This window comes from Oncorhynchus tshawytscha, linkage group LG23 (assembly GCF_018296145.1).
Source record: "Oncorhynchus tshawytscha isolate Ot180627B linkage group LG23, Otsh_v2.0, whole genome shotgun sequence".
Classification (NCBI taxonomy): domain Eukaryota; kingdom Metazoa; phylum Chordata; class Actinopteri; order Salmoniformes; family Salmonidae; genus Oncorhynchus; species Oncorhynchus tshawytscha.
The window spans coordinates 3498062-3513885 of NC_056451.1; the positions used below are offsets into that span (position 1 = coordinate 3498062).

Genomic DNA, 15824 nt, shown 5'->3' on the forward strand with positions numbered 1-15824 from the left:
TGGCCCGTATTTGCTGGTTTGGAAAACCAATATCCCCCAACTCATTTCTGGATGTTTGTGTGCCTGTCAGACATACTCCGCTCCCTCTCCTGCTGCCATCATCACGCCAGTTTGCGGAACACAGGCTGACAGACTTTTACTGGAGAACTAACTCCTCTCTTACAGAGTGCGCTCCTTTTCCTCCACAGAGAAGTTCATGGGACAGGCCTCGTCCAAACCAAACAGCAAGTGCTTTGCCTCTGCCACCACACTCAACCAAACCCCTTAAATGCTCTCAGGAAAGAAAAATAATGATTTGTAGATGATGATGATTCCTGAGTCCTGATGATTCCGTGGCAGATCCGGAATGGGGCCGATGATTAACAGGGGAACTCCGGCCCGGGTAATATCACGGAAAATCCAGAGAAGTGTATTTCCCGCCAGCGGGAGTGGGCCGCCAAGTGCTTTCCCAGGGCAGACAGAGAGCTCTAATTGGCTGCTGGCCTGTCAGAGTGATTATGCGCGCCCCCACGCGGCATCCTGTTGTGACTGCGAGAGCCGTTGCCTAAATCTTCATTTAATTAGTCCACTCGGCACGGCCGACACCGTAGCTACGAAGTAGGGCCTTGATGCTTCCCGCCTCGCCGTCTCCTCGCGGACACAGGGCAGCTCTGTCCACCTCTGACCTCTACCAATTCATCGCTGTTCTTCAGAGCTGGGGACATGCCATGTATCTCAAATGATTCATTAAGATGATTCATTAAGACGTGATGAGTCAGGGTATTCAGGGAACAGGTAGCTCTCGGTGATAATGAGGACGTCGTTGAACGTCGTGCGACATTAGTTTTACCTCTGAGCTTGAGATTTGAAATATATTAGAATGGAGAGGTTCGAGAGCGTTTACTGCCGTGTTTCTGAGACTCAGACAGAGGATCACGGGTCAGAAGGAAAGACATCAACCTGTCATTGGATTGGCCGGGACCTCTGCAGCCCTGGGCCAATGGCAGTTGTAGCCAACGCTGCGGTCGCACTCACAAATGAACACAGAGGTTCTGCTTCAGTCATCCTCAGTGCCCACCAGTCGCTGCCATAGATCATTCCTTTTCCTATAAGCACTTATTATATTATTCTTTGCATCTCCTAACCGGATGGAAATTGATTATCCAAGCGCATGTCTGGACAGCCAATCAACACTTGATTTATAATGACGGTTCCCTGACCAAACTTTGGGTTTATTTTTCTGCCTCTCGAGCATTTTCGCAGTGTTAAATCTTCCACAGGAGGAGAAAGTCATTACCAGTAGTCTCCGGTCCTTCTCTGCCGTGGTTGCATTCCTCAAAGGAGGCTTCAGAGGAGGGAGTCTCTGATTAACTCCCCACAAAGTGCCCTGCTCCCCGACCAAAATAAATATGTCCACTGTCATTTTGTCAGCAACTGTCTTCGTAGAGCAATATTTGAAACACCCCATGATCCTTGCTGGCTTTTATATGGAGAATCCATCGTCATACCACAGGCATGAGCCATAAACATGTGGAGGCCTTTCAAAGACCAGGGGGTGGAGGAGAAGGGAGAGGGGGGGGGGGTGCATTAGTGCTCACTGGGGCTCCATACTCCACAATATTGTCATCTGGTCGGTTCCAAGCAGGAAGAATGGGGGGGGCTTTTTTCTCCCACTCTCTGGCCCGATAAACCAGTAGTTTTACCAAACAGCCTCTCTAGGTGCATGTAGTCACATTACAACATGGAAATCCCAGGCATTTTATTTTCTTCATCCATTTTAACGGCGATGACCATATTAATTATTGCTTGATTTTCTGCCATAAGGTCGATACATTTAGGGTTCGTGTTAAGATGAAATCTGATACGTAATATGATGAAACATCCATGGAACAACGGACTATTCGTGGGTTTAATCAAGATGATTTGTATGTCATGAAGTAGCCCAACCAAGTGTCTGATTGTTTGTCCATTTGTGACAGTGTGTATGTAAGCAAGTATGTGTGTCTGTCCATGACAGTGTGCATAGAGCATTGTAACTGTTCAGGAAAGCCTCCCTGTCTGAGGTTCTGGCTGGGAGGAAATGAGGCGGAATATGCCCAAACAGCGACAGCCCCATCAAAAACAGACGTACACAAACAAACAAAGTGGCAGCACACTGGAGGGGGAGCAGAGCAGAAGGAAAACATTTCAAGTCCCCATCAACATGTTTCACAAGTGGGAGATATGTACTGTCACAGTGTGATATTGTCCATGACATCATTAGGGCTGTAAAGCCAGGTTCTCTGCTGAGGGTTCATTGGAGGTTTTAGGGCATTTGGTGGTTTGTCAGTGGTTTCTGTATCTTAGAGCTGAGATCTGAGGCAGTCTTCGGTGCTTCAACAGACTCTCATTGAGTTGATGAGTTGAAATGTGGCCCCTGTGAGGGACCTAAAGGCCCCAGCGTGGCCCCTGCCCGGGATGCATCTCTGCCTGCCAGACCTCTGGCTCTCTGACTGTGGCCCGCACACGCTTTAATTGCCACATACAGACCACACATAGCATACCAACACACACACACACACACACATATTAACAAACACACATAGACACACGCACACGCACACACACACAAACACACACACTTGCCTACGTACAGAAAAGGACATACAGTGGGGCAAAAAAGTATTTAGTCAGCCACGAATTGTGCAAGTTCTCCCACTTAAAAAGATGAGAGAGGCCTATAATTTTCATCATAGGTACACTTCAACTATGACAGACAAAATGAGAAGAAAAAAATCCAGAAAATCACATTGTAGGATTTTTTATGAATTTATTTTCAAATTATGGTGGAAAATAAGTATTTGGTCAATAACAAAAGTTTATCTCAATACTTTGTTATATACCCTTTGTTGGCAATGACAGAGGTCAAACTATTTCTGTAAGTCTTCACAAGGCTTTCACACACTGTTGCTGGTATTTTGGCCCATTCCTCCATGCAGACCTCCTCTAGAGCAGTGATGTTTTGGGGCTGTTGCTGGGCAACACGGACTTTCAACTCCCTCCAAAGATTTTCTATGGAGTTGAGATCTGGAGACTGGCTAGGCCACTCCAGGACCTTGAAATGCTTCTTATGAAGCCACTCTTTCGTTGCCCGGGTGGTGTGTTTGGGATCATTGTCATGCTGAAAGACCCAGCCACATTTCATCTTCAATGCCCTTGCTGATGGAAGGAGGTTTTCACTCAAAATCTCACGATACATGGCCCCATTCATTCTTTCCTTTACACGGATCAGTCCTCCTGGTCTCTTTGCAGAAAAACAGCCCCAAAGCATGATGTTTCCAGCCCCATGCTTCACAGTAGGTATGGTGTTCTTTGGATGCAACTCAGCATTCTTTGTCCTCCAAACACGATGAGTTGAGTTTTTACCAAAAAGTACTATTTTGGTTTTATCTGACCATATGACATTCTCCCAATCTTCTTCTGGATCATCCAAATGCTCTCTAGCAAACTTCAGACGGGCCTGGACATGTACTGGCTTAAGCAGGGGGACACGTCTGGCACTGCAGGATTTGAGTCCCTGGCGGCGTAGTGTGTTACCGATGGGAGGCTTTGCTACTTTGGTCCCAGCTCTCTGCAGGTCATTCACTAGGTTCCCCCGAGTGGTTAAGGGATTTTTGCTCACCGTTCTTGTGATCATTTTGACCCCACGGGGTGAGATCTTGCGTGGAGCCCCAGATCGAGGGAGATTATCAGTGGTCTTGTATGTCTTCCATTTCCTAATAATTGCTCCCACAGTTGATTTCTTCAAAACAAGCTGCTTACCTATTGCAGATTCAGTCTTCCCAGCCTGGTGCAGGTCTACAATTTTGTTTCTGGTGTCCTTTGACAGCTCTTTGTTCTTGGCATAGTGGAGTTTGGAGTGTGACTGTTTGAGGTTGTGGACAGGTGTCTTTTATATTGACAACAAGTTCAAACAGGTGCCATTAATACAGGTAATGAGTGGAGGACAGAGGAGCCTCTTAAAGATGAAGTTACAGGTCTGTGAGAGCCAGAAATCTTGCTTGTTTGTAGATGACCAAATACTTATTTTCCACCATCATTTGCAAATAAATTCATTAAAAATCCTACAATGTGATTTTCTGGATTATTTTTCTCATTTTGTTTGTCATAGTTGAAGTGTACCTATGATGAAAATTACAGGCCTCTCTCGTATTTTTAAGTGGGAGAACTTGCACAATTGGTGGCTGACTAAATACTTTTTTGCCCCACTGTAGTGTAGCTTATGTTTATCTACTCAACTCTACCCTTGTCTTCTCTCTCTCTCTCTCTCTCTCTCTCTCTCTTACTCAAACATATACACATCTTTCAGACATGCAAGCACCATATGCCAATGACAGACAATGTGCAGTGCACACAACACAGGAGAACATTTTAGCGTGGTGGTAGTGGTGCACATTTTCGAGGGGAATATCGGCGTGCCCGCGTCCGCCCCCTTGAGTGTGCTGGCTGTAAGGAGAAGGGAAGGTTGCCGGCTAGGAACATCTGGTGCACAGTTGCACCGGCTCAGCCACCAGAAGCCCCTCTACCCCCCCCCCCACTCTCTCCCCTCTTCCTCTCTCTTTCTCTTACTCCCCCTTTCTCTCTTCCCCCTCTCCTTCTCTCCATCCATCTCTGGCGGGCCTGGTCTTTATAGAGACATCACAGCTTTTAATTAGAGCCTGATGATTCACAGAGAGAGGCTGCGGCTTTTGACCCACTCATGTCCAGGAGCCTTGGACCCAGGGAACAGACACACAGACACAACAAAGCAACAAGTACAGGCCTGCCAGCTGCTTCTGTGTGTGTGTGTGTGTGTGTGTGTGTGTGTGTGTGTGTGTGTGTTCGTGCGAGCATACTTGCATGTGTCAGTGTTTGTGAACACAGACAAATACAGGGAAGGAGAAGCAGAGCACTTAAGTAGAGGCCCGCTCATAAAGGTTGTACTCAACTCAACACACCAAAGCAATAGTCCATGGGCTCTGAGGAGACGGCAACCGTTTGGGCTGTCTGTAACTGTAATACGTGTTTTATTACACGGCTGAGGTGAGGGGATGTCTGTCGTTTACAGGCTCCTAACCAATTGTGCTATTTTGTGTGTTATTTTGTACATAATGTTTCTGCCACATTGTCTTTTTGACCAAATTGTTTTTTTTACCAGTACCCCCTGCATATAGCCTCGTTATTGTTATTTCATTGAGTTACTTTTTTTTACTTTAGTTTATTTAGTCAATATTTTCTTAACTCTTATTTTCTTAAAACTGGATTGCTGGTTAAGGGCTTGTAAGTAAGCATTTCACGGTAAGGTCTACTACACCTGTTGTACTCGGTGCATGTGACATATAACATTTAATTTCATTTGAAATGTGATTGTGGATATAGAAAAGGGAAAAACTTAAGAAACCATAGATTCTTCCATGGCTCATCCAACCTCTCAGACTTCTATGTGAATTACTCAAAAGGGAGTTTGACCAATCCCAGGTGGCTATCGTTGATGTTTTAAATCCCCTGTAAAGTGCACCTAGTTTGCTTCGTTGGTGGCAGGCTTTGGGATCATAACACCACCCCAATAGGCCTTGAGGCTGGGTATTGCGGTTGAATGGGATCACGAGTCACTCTATGAGCATCATACAAATCTCCCTACCGTCATACCTCTTTGGAACGATGTTGGTGCCTGAAATACACAACTCTCTCTCTCTCTTATTCGAGGTGAGACCCTGAAACGACCATCGAAATGGACATTTCACTGTAATCGAAGGAGGACAGAGAACAAACCCATCAAATGTTTTCCCTATGTTAAGACGTCAGGAAATCCCCCTGTTTGTGTTTGAGTAAGTGCAGGGGTATTTGGAGTATTATTGACAGACAGGGAGATGGCTGGTGCCTGGGTAGGAGAGGAGAAGAGACTACAACAGCAGCCTATAGCTGCTTGATACAGGATCTGTAAGATCTGTCCGCTTCAGTCAGCTGTCTGCTTGACTGGCGCTTGACAGGCTTCTGATGGAGCTCAGGCCTTAGTGAGGATCAGGGACTACTGAGAACTGACTGTTCTGGGTCTCTAATGAAAACATACACACAACAGGAGCTCCGCTGGGACATCAAACAGACTGACTTCTCGGCTCAAATTAGACTTTGTCTAGTCGAAAATACATTTTACAAAATGGTTTGCCGTGTTTTCAGTCTTTAAGTGCATCGTCGAAGGAGATGGGGTGAAAACCGTCCAGACTTATGCAAAACACAAAAACAAAGTTATATCCTGGAGTCCCTTGTCATTCGCTATAGCACGGGGATTGTGCTGTGATCCCCACAGCCCCTCTCTCTGGTTTAGTGTCTAAGCCCGTCTGACTTAGCATGGCTCCTTCGTTAGGGCCTAGTTCCTCTTTACGGGACAGTTGTGCTCTGTGTCCAGACACAGAGGGGGGGGGGGTGATTTCCTCCTCTCCCTTCTGTTTTCCCAGAGGAGAAGGGGATGAAGTGGAGGATAGGGGGATGAAGGGACATGGTGGAGAAATTGGGTATAAAGCAGTGAATCATGCTGGACAATTTCCTCTTAGACCCCCCCCCCCAGGCCCCAGGGGGAAGTTGTGGTGTGTGTGTATGCATGTATGTGGTGGGGGTGGGATAGACCAGAGGGGCTGTTGTAGGCCAGGGAGCCAGGGAGAGGAGAGCACACACACATGCCCCAGACAGCAGACAGACAGGCTGTGTGTGGCAGACTCTGGGTCGCCCGTTATGCCCCCTTGGCGTCCTCACAATGCAGACATGATGTTCTTTATGTATGTATGATGCACTGTTGACACAGCCTTGTTATTTCAGTGTATGTGAGCCCCTCTGTCTGAAAGAGGATACACTCCATCGTGTGTGGGTGCGTGTGTGCATGCTTGTGTGTGTGTGTGTGTGTGTATGCACCATAATGCATACATACTCAGCGGGGCTCACGATATTGTGAGTACAGTATATATTACACAATTTATGTGTGTGCGCGTGTCCAGACGGCACCGTGAGCGTTAGCAGAAGAACCCTCCTCCTTGTGGCCCCACAAAAGGCTCCAGAGATCCAGAGAACCTCCCACCACCCAGAACATGTATTGCCTGCCCCCTACCTGCTCTGCACCCCACCTTGGGCCCCCGACCCAGGCCCACTCAACACACCCCAACAGGAAAGGCATCTTCACCATCCTGAAATGAAAAACAAAGGTTCCATCCAGTAGTTTTGTTTTGTTAATCCTTAGTGTGAGGAGGTCACCTCCATGGCAGGACTATGTGTGTTTTGTCTCTCGGCGCTAGTGAGCAAGCTTTTGAAAGTGTACAGTTAAGACTGGGTAGGTGGGGTTTTACGAAGGGACAGAATTGTGGTGCTCTGGAGTGGGAGTTCTTCACTCTCCTCAGTTAAAAGGTGCCAAGGCTGGTTTTAAAAGGCAAAGGCAGAGTGTGTAAAAGTGCACTGCCAAGTCCTGTTTTTATTGGCTTTTACTGTTTAATTGCATGGCGTAAGATAATGAGTCGCAGAGGCAATCGACTCCAAACAAAGGGAGAGTCAAGAATGTGACCAAGTCAGCACCATGTTTCCCTGTTTAAAATGGTTCATTTCATGAGGGAATTACCCGGCACCTATCAATTGATATGTAATCTGTGCGATGGAATGAAGATCAATGATTCTGTTTCTACCCCCCCCAAAGCAAATTTCTAAGGAATGCAGGAAATATTGACATAAAATTGATTAAATGAAATGAATGAGTGAAGACACCCCACAATGGAAGCATGAGAATGAGAGCCCCACCCTCTCCTCTGCTATGTGACTGAAGTGGAACGTAATTGACATCTGCCCTATTATTCCAGCCAGGATGATAAATGTGTAATATTCCACCCACTTGAATGTTTAATTGGACCCCCGGTCTCCTTTTTCACCACCCCCTGGTTTGCTACAGCTATCCACAGCTTGCTAACACTCACACACACACACACACACACCTACACACACGCACTAGCAGAGCCACACACATGCACGCACACATACACACACAGGCACGCAAGCATGTACACAGGCGCACATGCACGCTCAACCACTGACACACATACATAACAACAAAGCTTTTTATTTTGCTCGTCAGATATTAAACCCAACATTTCGCCATTCGTTAAAGTTAACTAAAGCTAATTATTCCTCCTTTTCTGATGGTTCCGTGGGGTAGCAGCTCCATGTATTTAGGCCCAGATGTGTGTGTGTGTGAGTCAGTCGGGGGAATAGCAGACCGTAGATGGTGTTGTGCAGCTCTTTTTTGAGTTTCAGGTGTATCAGACACAACGGCCTAGTCATCACGCCTGCACTCTGCATGGCCCTCTGACGTTGCCATAGTGACACCATCCGTAAAGTAGAGCCAGAGTTGGTGGGCAAGCGCCAATTTAACCCGGAGTGGGGTACCATTCAGGGGAGCAGAGTTGCGAGTGACTCTGCAGAGGTTTGTTTTGATTTCCAAAATTGGGGCCGGGTCTGCTGGCTTGCCTATGTTAAGGTTGTTAGCGATGTGGTGGTGGCGGTTAGCCACATATTGACCAAATTTTTACCGGTAGCCCTCTCATTTGCAAAGTCTCAGTATGCATACTCAGTGTTGACAGATCAGAAACTGACTGAGCGTTGACTGAAAGTTCGCTGAATGGTTTCATCGTCAGACAGTGCCCTTCCCTCAACACTGGACCATTCCTGGATACCGGACCCTTCCTGTATAGCGATCCTGGGTTAACGTTCCGTTGTCTTTGTCACAGTCATTCAGCAGCTCAACGGAGGGAATAAAATCCAACTCTATATTACCCACCGGGCAGATTAATCACAGTGTCAGTCATGCATTATTTGCCGGGGCTTCTCCTTGCTCAAGACGCTAATCTCCAAGTTGGGTTTTCGATTTGACTTATTGTCAGCGAAATGGAGCTTCAAAGGGCGGGACCGGTGGACTAACCTGCTGCTTAATCTCCCGACAGAGCCTCCGTCGCATAGATGAGAAAATAATGACCCACCTAATCCCAACATTAGCTTTTTAAATCGGAATGCAGATGTTTTAAATCATCCCTGCTAAGCAGGATGGGTGATTGTAAGCAGAGCACTGGGGGAAAGAGAAGGAGAATGAGAAAGAAGAGAGAGAGAGAGATGAGAAAGTACGATTCAGAGTAATCTTGTTAGGCTAAATGACGCTGTGCAGATAGGCCCTTGTCATCCGGTTGGCAAGATGGACTTGTTCTCATAAAAGATTGTCCTCTCTGGAGAAAGAGGGTGTTTCTTCTTTTTCTCTTTCCCCGGGCACATCTCTATCTTTCCCAATTCCCAACTGTTTCCCCTTTTTTTCCAAATGTCTCTCTCCCTCTCGCCCCCTTTCCTACCCCTCTCTCTCTCATACACTGTCACTCAAAAGCCCCCGCTACATTTCTTCCTTTTCTTCATTATCCTCCTCCTCCTCTTCTCTATTACTCACTCTCTCTAAACTCCCTGTCACTTTTAGATCATATCTTTTCATGTGAACATCTGCAGACCTCGGCTCACCACATGTCCTTAACCATTTTACATACCCACATACACACACTGTCCATGGAGTGTATCTTCTTCCGGACAGAAGAGCTCGTCGGTGTGAGTGAGAGGAGTTGGCTACAGATACGTTCCCCTTCACGGCATTATAAATGTATGTGTGAGGAGGCCTTTAATGGCTGCTAATCCAATTTCTGCCACTGAAATCAAATCTCGCTGGCGCCAGTAGTCCCCTCCTTCCCTCACAAATAATGGCTTTCGATTTGGCATGTTTATGAAGCAAAGTTCCAGCTTTTCCGTACTAAATCCACCAGAATCTTCTTCGGAATTGTTTTGATCCCCTACCCTCAACCCCCTTCTCCTAAGAAACATATTAATTGATGGTCTCAGGATGATGGCGGCGTTTACTGGCGGGATGAGGTAACAAAAGGAGCAGAGAGGGTTCACTTCAAGAAGAGGAACACATTTACCGTTCGTCTTAATGCCTTCTTGAGGTTGGTGCCATCGATTTCCTCCAACCACAAGCGGAGCAGATAAGATTAGGCCTTCGATTGGTGCACTGCCTGCTGGAGCCCGAGCTCTGGGTAGATGAAGTCACTTGGCCGTGCTGCCAGACAGTCAGTACACACACACACACAGTGGTCATGGCCTCAGCGATTATAGATTTGCATGCAGGTACACACTCCCACAGTGGCAGCCACCAGGTCTGTATTTCAAAATAATCATTATTTTCTCTCTCGATCAAGGTCTGTTTTTGTCAATGTCCTCATTAAGCCCCATTCTTGGCAGCGTGAAAAACAGAACATTAACCTAATGATGGAAAAACAGAACGTTATTTATTACATAATTCAAACACTCACTCATTGTAAGGAATACATTTTCTCTGGTTTATTCGGTTCTCAAAAACAAAGATATTGAATTTGGAGATAGGTGAAGGGAGTTTTGGCTCCGTCCTTCTCCCCTGTGTAAAATGCTATTCAATTAGACAAGTTGAATGGACCGCAACTCAGAGTGCCATGGGCATATCTCCTGAGAGAGAGCATAGTGTTATTGTTACTATACAACAGGCCTACAGAACTGCTTTCCTGTTGGGTATCTGGCTATGTCTCAACCACCATCAGAGATAGAAAGAGAGAGATGTGAATGAGAGAGAGAGAATGAAAGATAGAGATGTGAAAGAGAAATTGTAAGTGATGGATCTCAATCGGACTTGTCCTGGAATGTCCCAGTCAGCGGAGGTCGGGGTGGAACTCCCACCCCAGTGCATGTAGGGAAGTCTAATCTGCCTCTCCCAGGTGCTTTGGCAGCTGATAAGATTGTATATGACATTAGAGGGTCCAAGACACATTTGTCAAAGACTTTGCGCTGATATGGAAGAGCGCACACATGTACATAGCCTAGTCTTAAACAAACACACAGATACAATGCAGGCTTGGAGGGCACTCCAGAGCTTTCTTCAGGTAGCAAGAACTTTACCAGAACCAGACCTGGCTCATGCAGTGAGACCAAGATTGGGCTTACTTACACACAGGCACAAATACTAATGTACACACACACACTATGTCTATAATACACACACAGTGATAATGGTGGGGTCATCCTCTGCCACCACAACAGCTTCTGCATTTGATTCAAAACTACAAAACATTTTGAATTGCTTATAATGTTTTGTTTGTTTGTTAAATTTACTCTATGAACCCGTCCACATACAAAGCTTTAGAAGGCAGATTTTATCTACAAAAAAAACATTATACAATTAAGGATTGCAGAAGTGATGCGAAATGTGGCCAAAACTGAAAAGAAAATGGGGAAAAAATAGTGAAAGTATTTTCTGAAATGAAAGCCATTCTTCAATTTTGGCAGTAAGTTTAAATTCTGGGTCAGTGTGGGGTAAAACAAAAATAGCTCAAATTATTTGAAGATTTCTGTTCCCTCCAAGACAAATGATCTGTACTCGCTCTAAGATTTATGAATTTGTTCCTTGTTTGGAAAGTAATTGAGTTCACTTCTTAATAATTTATTTCCTGGTAAATAAAAAATAAATAATTCTTAAAGAACTCTGGCTTGCATAATCATCTTAAGTGTTTACATTGATTGTAAATATACCATCATAAAAGCGTTGTGTATTCACTCTGCGTCCTGGTAAATGTGAAAGAGACAGACCCTGATATGATGTGCCATCTCATAAGCCTTATATCAGATGCAGAGGGGGGAAGATCTATGTTCTCTTGGTATTGGTTGCCCTCTAGCTGTCAGCCTAGAGAACTCTGATTATGAAATAGAACCCAGTGTAGTCCATGCTTTCATGGACACAGGTCAAACAGAGATAGAAATGTTCATCAGCTCACTTGGACAGTTCTGATGACATTCCGGGACGTTTGGTTTTTACAGTTCACATTGTCCTGGAATAAATTAGATATGAGATATGACGTGAGACCTCAGACCTGGGACAAATACATAATATGCCACGGTAATACTTTGAGGGGTGCTCGATTTATTTAGATATTTTAGGACTCTTCCTTCTTTTATTTATCCGTTGGTTACATTGTACTGGGGCAAACCAAATGAAGCACAGCTCAAGCTTTTGTAAGTGTTTACTCACACAATTTACTTACGTCTTATGAGATGAGCAGTACTGTGACGTAGAATCCCGGTCTATATAATGTCATGGAGATGTGCAATCCCTTGTTTTTCCAAGAACCCGCTGTAGCCGTGTTTGTGCCGTGGTGTAAGACAAGTGTCATGTAGTTCACAAACATCTTAAAGCCGTGTGGATAATATCCTTTCTGTGTTCGTGACTATTCAGGAAAACTATACTGTTGGTCTTTAAGTGAGCTCCACGCATTTATTTGCACTACACGCAAACTCGTACAACACGCAGAGAGCCTAATGGTTCCATGGAATGGCCCATATGGGCCTAGCCCAGCTACAGAGGCCTTTTTAATACAGCAATGTTTGCTTTTTTGCCATCAAATGTAATTCGTCTTGAGTCGATTGTATTGAATGCTGTGTTTATGAAGCGCAGAGCAACACTGTTTCAAATGAAAAGGACCTCTTTTAAATGGCAATTAGGAAAAAGAAACCTACGGTCCGGATTGACTTTGAGCGTGATGCGTGCACTAACAGTCGTAACCATACTGTACCTCACCCAAAGAATCGAAAGCGACATTTACTAAACGAGCATAGCAACTTTGCTGTTAATGTTTTTCAATTGGAGGTCACGGAAAGTTTAGAGCAAGATGTATGTTTTCCCCATGAGATGTGATTTTAAATCCTTTTATGGTCTGAAGAGGGGATTTTTTTTTTAATAAGATATTGCGTGTCGGCAATGTAATTTTTTGCCCTCGGAATGGCCGATGGTGACCACAAATAGCTAGCTAGATTGAATTGATTGCAGGAAATGGCTCTGAAATGTGGAAGTGAAATTGTTTGATATTTGTGCAACTGTAACATGACTCTCGTTTAAAAGAGCGAAAACAGAAAATTTTATATGTCCCCATTTCTTGGAAATATTAAAAAATATATTTTACAGTGTGGTGCTGAGATGTTCAATTGAACCAGACTTTTTTTGGGCGGCTTTAAATGGCTGGCGTTTGGCCAGGCCATATGAGAAGGTAATTAGAGGTAATTCTGCCACATATTACACACTTTAGCCTTATTTTCCTTAGTGAAATGGCATGAACAAGTGCAATAATAGGACACGGAGCCAGGTTTTGTAAACCTACCGTTGAGACACCCATTTATGTAGCATTTTTCAGTGTTTTCCCCCCTCGGCGAACCATAGCATGCCTTGTTTCTTGCTGTGCCAAATCAGGATCCAGATAGCATCTCATCATCCAAGCCTGACTCTAGTTTTCCCCCCATCAGATTTTATTTTTCTTCAGATCACTGACCCACTCAAAACCAGCAGAGCTATGCCACTGGGCAGAGGGGTTGGCAGCAGGATTGTGCCCCCACCACCACCACCCGAAGCCAACCTTCATTCAGCCCCATCACGTCTGTCTGTCTGTCTGTCTGTCTGTCTGTCTGTCTGTCTGTCTGTCTGTCTGTCTGTCTGTCTGTCTGTCTGTCTGTCTGTCTGTCTGTCTGTCTGTCTGTCTGTCTGTCTGTCTGTCTGTCTGTCTGTCTGTCTGTCTGTCTGTCTGTCTGTCTGTCTGTCTGTCTGTCTGTCTGTCTGTCTGTCTGTCTGTCTGTCTGTCTGTCTGTCTGTCTGTCTGTCTGTCTGTCTGTCTGTCTGTCTGTCTGTCTGTCTGTCTGTCTGTCTGTCTGTCTGTCTGTCTGTCTGTCTGTCTGTCTGTCTGTCTGTCTGTCTGTCTGTCTGTCTGTCTGTCTGTCACCTCGTTAAATGATTTGTGTCTTTTTTGGCAGCCAAACTGTTGCCTTTTGGTTCAGTAGCCTCTGTCGTAGGGAACCATTGGGTACCGAGGTAACGCCGCACACGGTTCCATTAGCACAGATTCCCAACATGCTTTGCCCACACCAATGACACCTGGGATACATTAACCCTGGGCTTATGAACGAGGACCTTTCCAGTTCTGACAGAGTGTTATGCAATTTCCCCAGAGAGAGAGAGAGAGGTGATGGGGCTGAATAAAGGAACATTTTGCTGCCAACCGCTCTGCCCAGTGGCATAGCTCTGCTGGTTTTGAGTGGGTAAGGAGGGGACCAAGATATATGGTATGTGTGTATATATATATATATATATATATATACATTAGCTGGTTTTAGAGAGACACCAAAGGGATGGAATAAAGGTTTTTACTGTGTTCCTTTTTTACATTGATGCACTGTTCTTCTAATAGGCTCTCTCTTGCTTCTTGTCTTTCTGCTTCAGGTGGATCAGGGAAGCAGCGACCCAAAGAACCAAAGAAGTCCAACAAGCAGAGGCTCCGGTTCCAGGCCCAGAACCAGCATAGTGACCACCTGGCCTCCATGAGCTCCAGCCAGTAGAGGACTGAGTCCCCCCCCCCCCCCCCATCCCCACCCCTTGGAACCTAAACAACACAAAGCTGCTAGCTGCTGCTCCACAAACCTCCACCCCACCCCCACCCCAGCACACAGTCACACTACACCATATTAATGACCCTACACATGTCTATGGTTGTAGTAAAGTACACATATGCCCTCTGTCCCTGTCTCTCTCTGTCTTCTGCTGCTTCCCTCGTACCGCAGAGTACTGCATCGTAGTGTGCCGCTGACAGATCAGCCAATCAGCTCCCCCCTTTTGACCCCACTGTGACATCATAGAACTCATAGAAACACTCGTTCCTTTTGCTCACACGCCATGTACGTCTGGGGAGAACAAACCAACGAGGGGAGACCGACACACACCGACTGACAGACGGAGGACGCGAAAGAGCAGGAGAATGAGGAATGAGATGGATGTTGATAATAGTGGTGACGGCCCAGCGATGGGGGCAATGGAAGACGCCAAGACGACGACTCTGACGGAGAGAGGAAGAACGTGTGAAGAGAGAGAATGAGAGGATGATCAAGAGAAGAGGAGAGATTTGGCAGAAGGGTGACTGCTATTAAGTGACATCTTGAAATAATTGAGACTTTTCTGTATTTATTTCAAAGCAAACTCTTATTTTCCCTCATTGGAGGCGGAGTGTTCCATGTATGGCCTTTTTGTTCATTGTGTACATTTTTTGAGAGTCATGTTAAGAAATACCATGCGTAGTTGCAATGTATTTTATTCTCAGCACAAAATGTTTACGTCCAGAACCCGCTTTAATGCTCTAACTGTATGCTGTGGATAAAGACATGGTAGTTGTTCGACTTAGCATGACAACAAACTCATGTGTACATAGTTGATGAGTTCATCTAATTATAAAACCTATTACTGTATTTTCGGTATTGACTCCTCCCAGCGTTCTAAATGTTTCAGAGAAAAGGATGTAATACCAAGCTACAGATTCAAAAGACTGAAAATGAAATAATAAACATAGCCAACACATAGCTATTACATTTATATGGTATATATTTGATTTATTTATTGATTCTATTTTGTACTTTTGTGTTCGGTGACAATTTTGTCTCGTACTGTTACTCCTCTGTGCTGAAATATGATTTGAATCCCACAATACAGATATCTTTAAAAGAGCCTCTTGTTTGTGTCTGGTCATGCGAAACAGTGTTGCATCGCGTTCATGTGGTCTCATCTACTGATTTCAATGTTTCAAAAACGGCAAAACTAAAGTGCGTACTTTGTTTGACATTGTTTAGGTTTGATATTCAGGGTTCGACAAATATATGGTCATAGGACCACATATGTGTTTGATTAAAATACATTTCATGTGACTGTTGATGTAGCT

General features: G+C 45.1%; 1 protein-coding gene across 1 annotated transcript in view; it reads left to right on the forward strand.

The window, feature by feature from the left end:
* LOC112222576 (R-spondin-2) overlaps window positions 1-15612 on the forward strand; it is an 82510-nt gene extending 66898 nt beyond the window's left edge. The window contains exon 6 of the mRNA XM_042304447.1: window positions 14342-15612. Within this exon, the coding sequence (XP_042160381.1) occupies window positions 14342-14457 (116 nt within the window). The 3' untranslated portion in view covers window positions 14458-15612. The remainder of the gene's footprint in view (window positions 1-14341) is intronic.
* The last annotated feature ends 212 nt before the right edge of the window (window positions 15613-15824 follow it).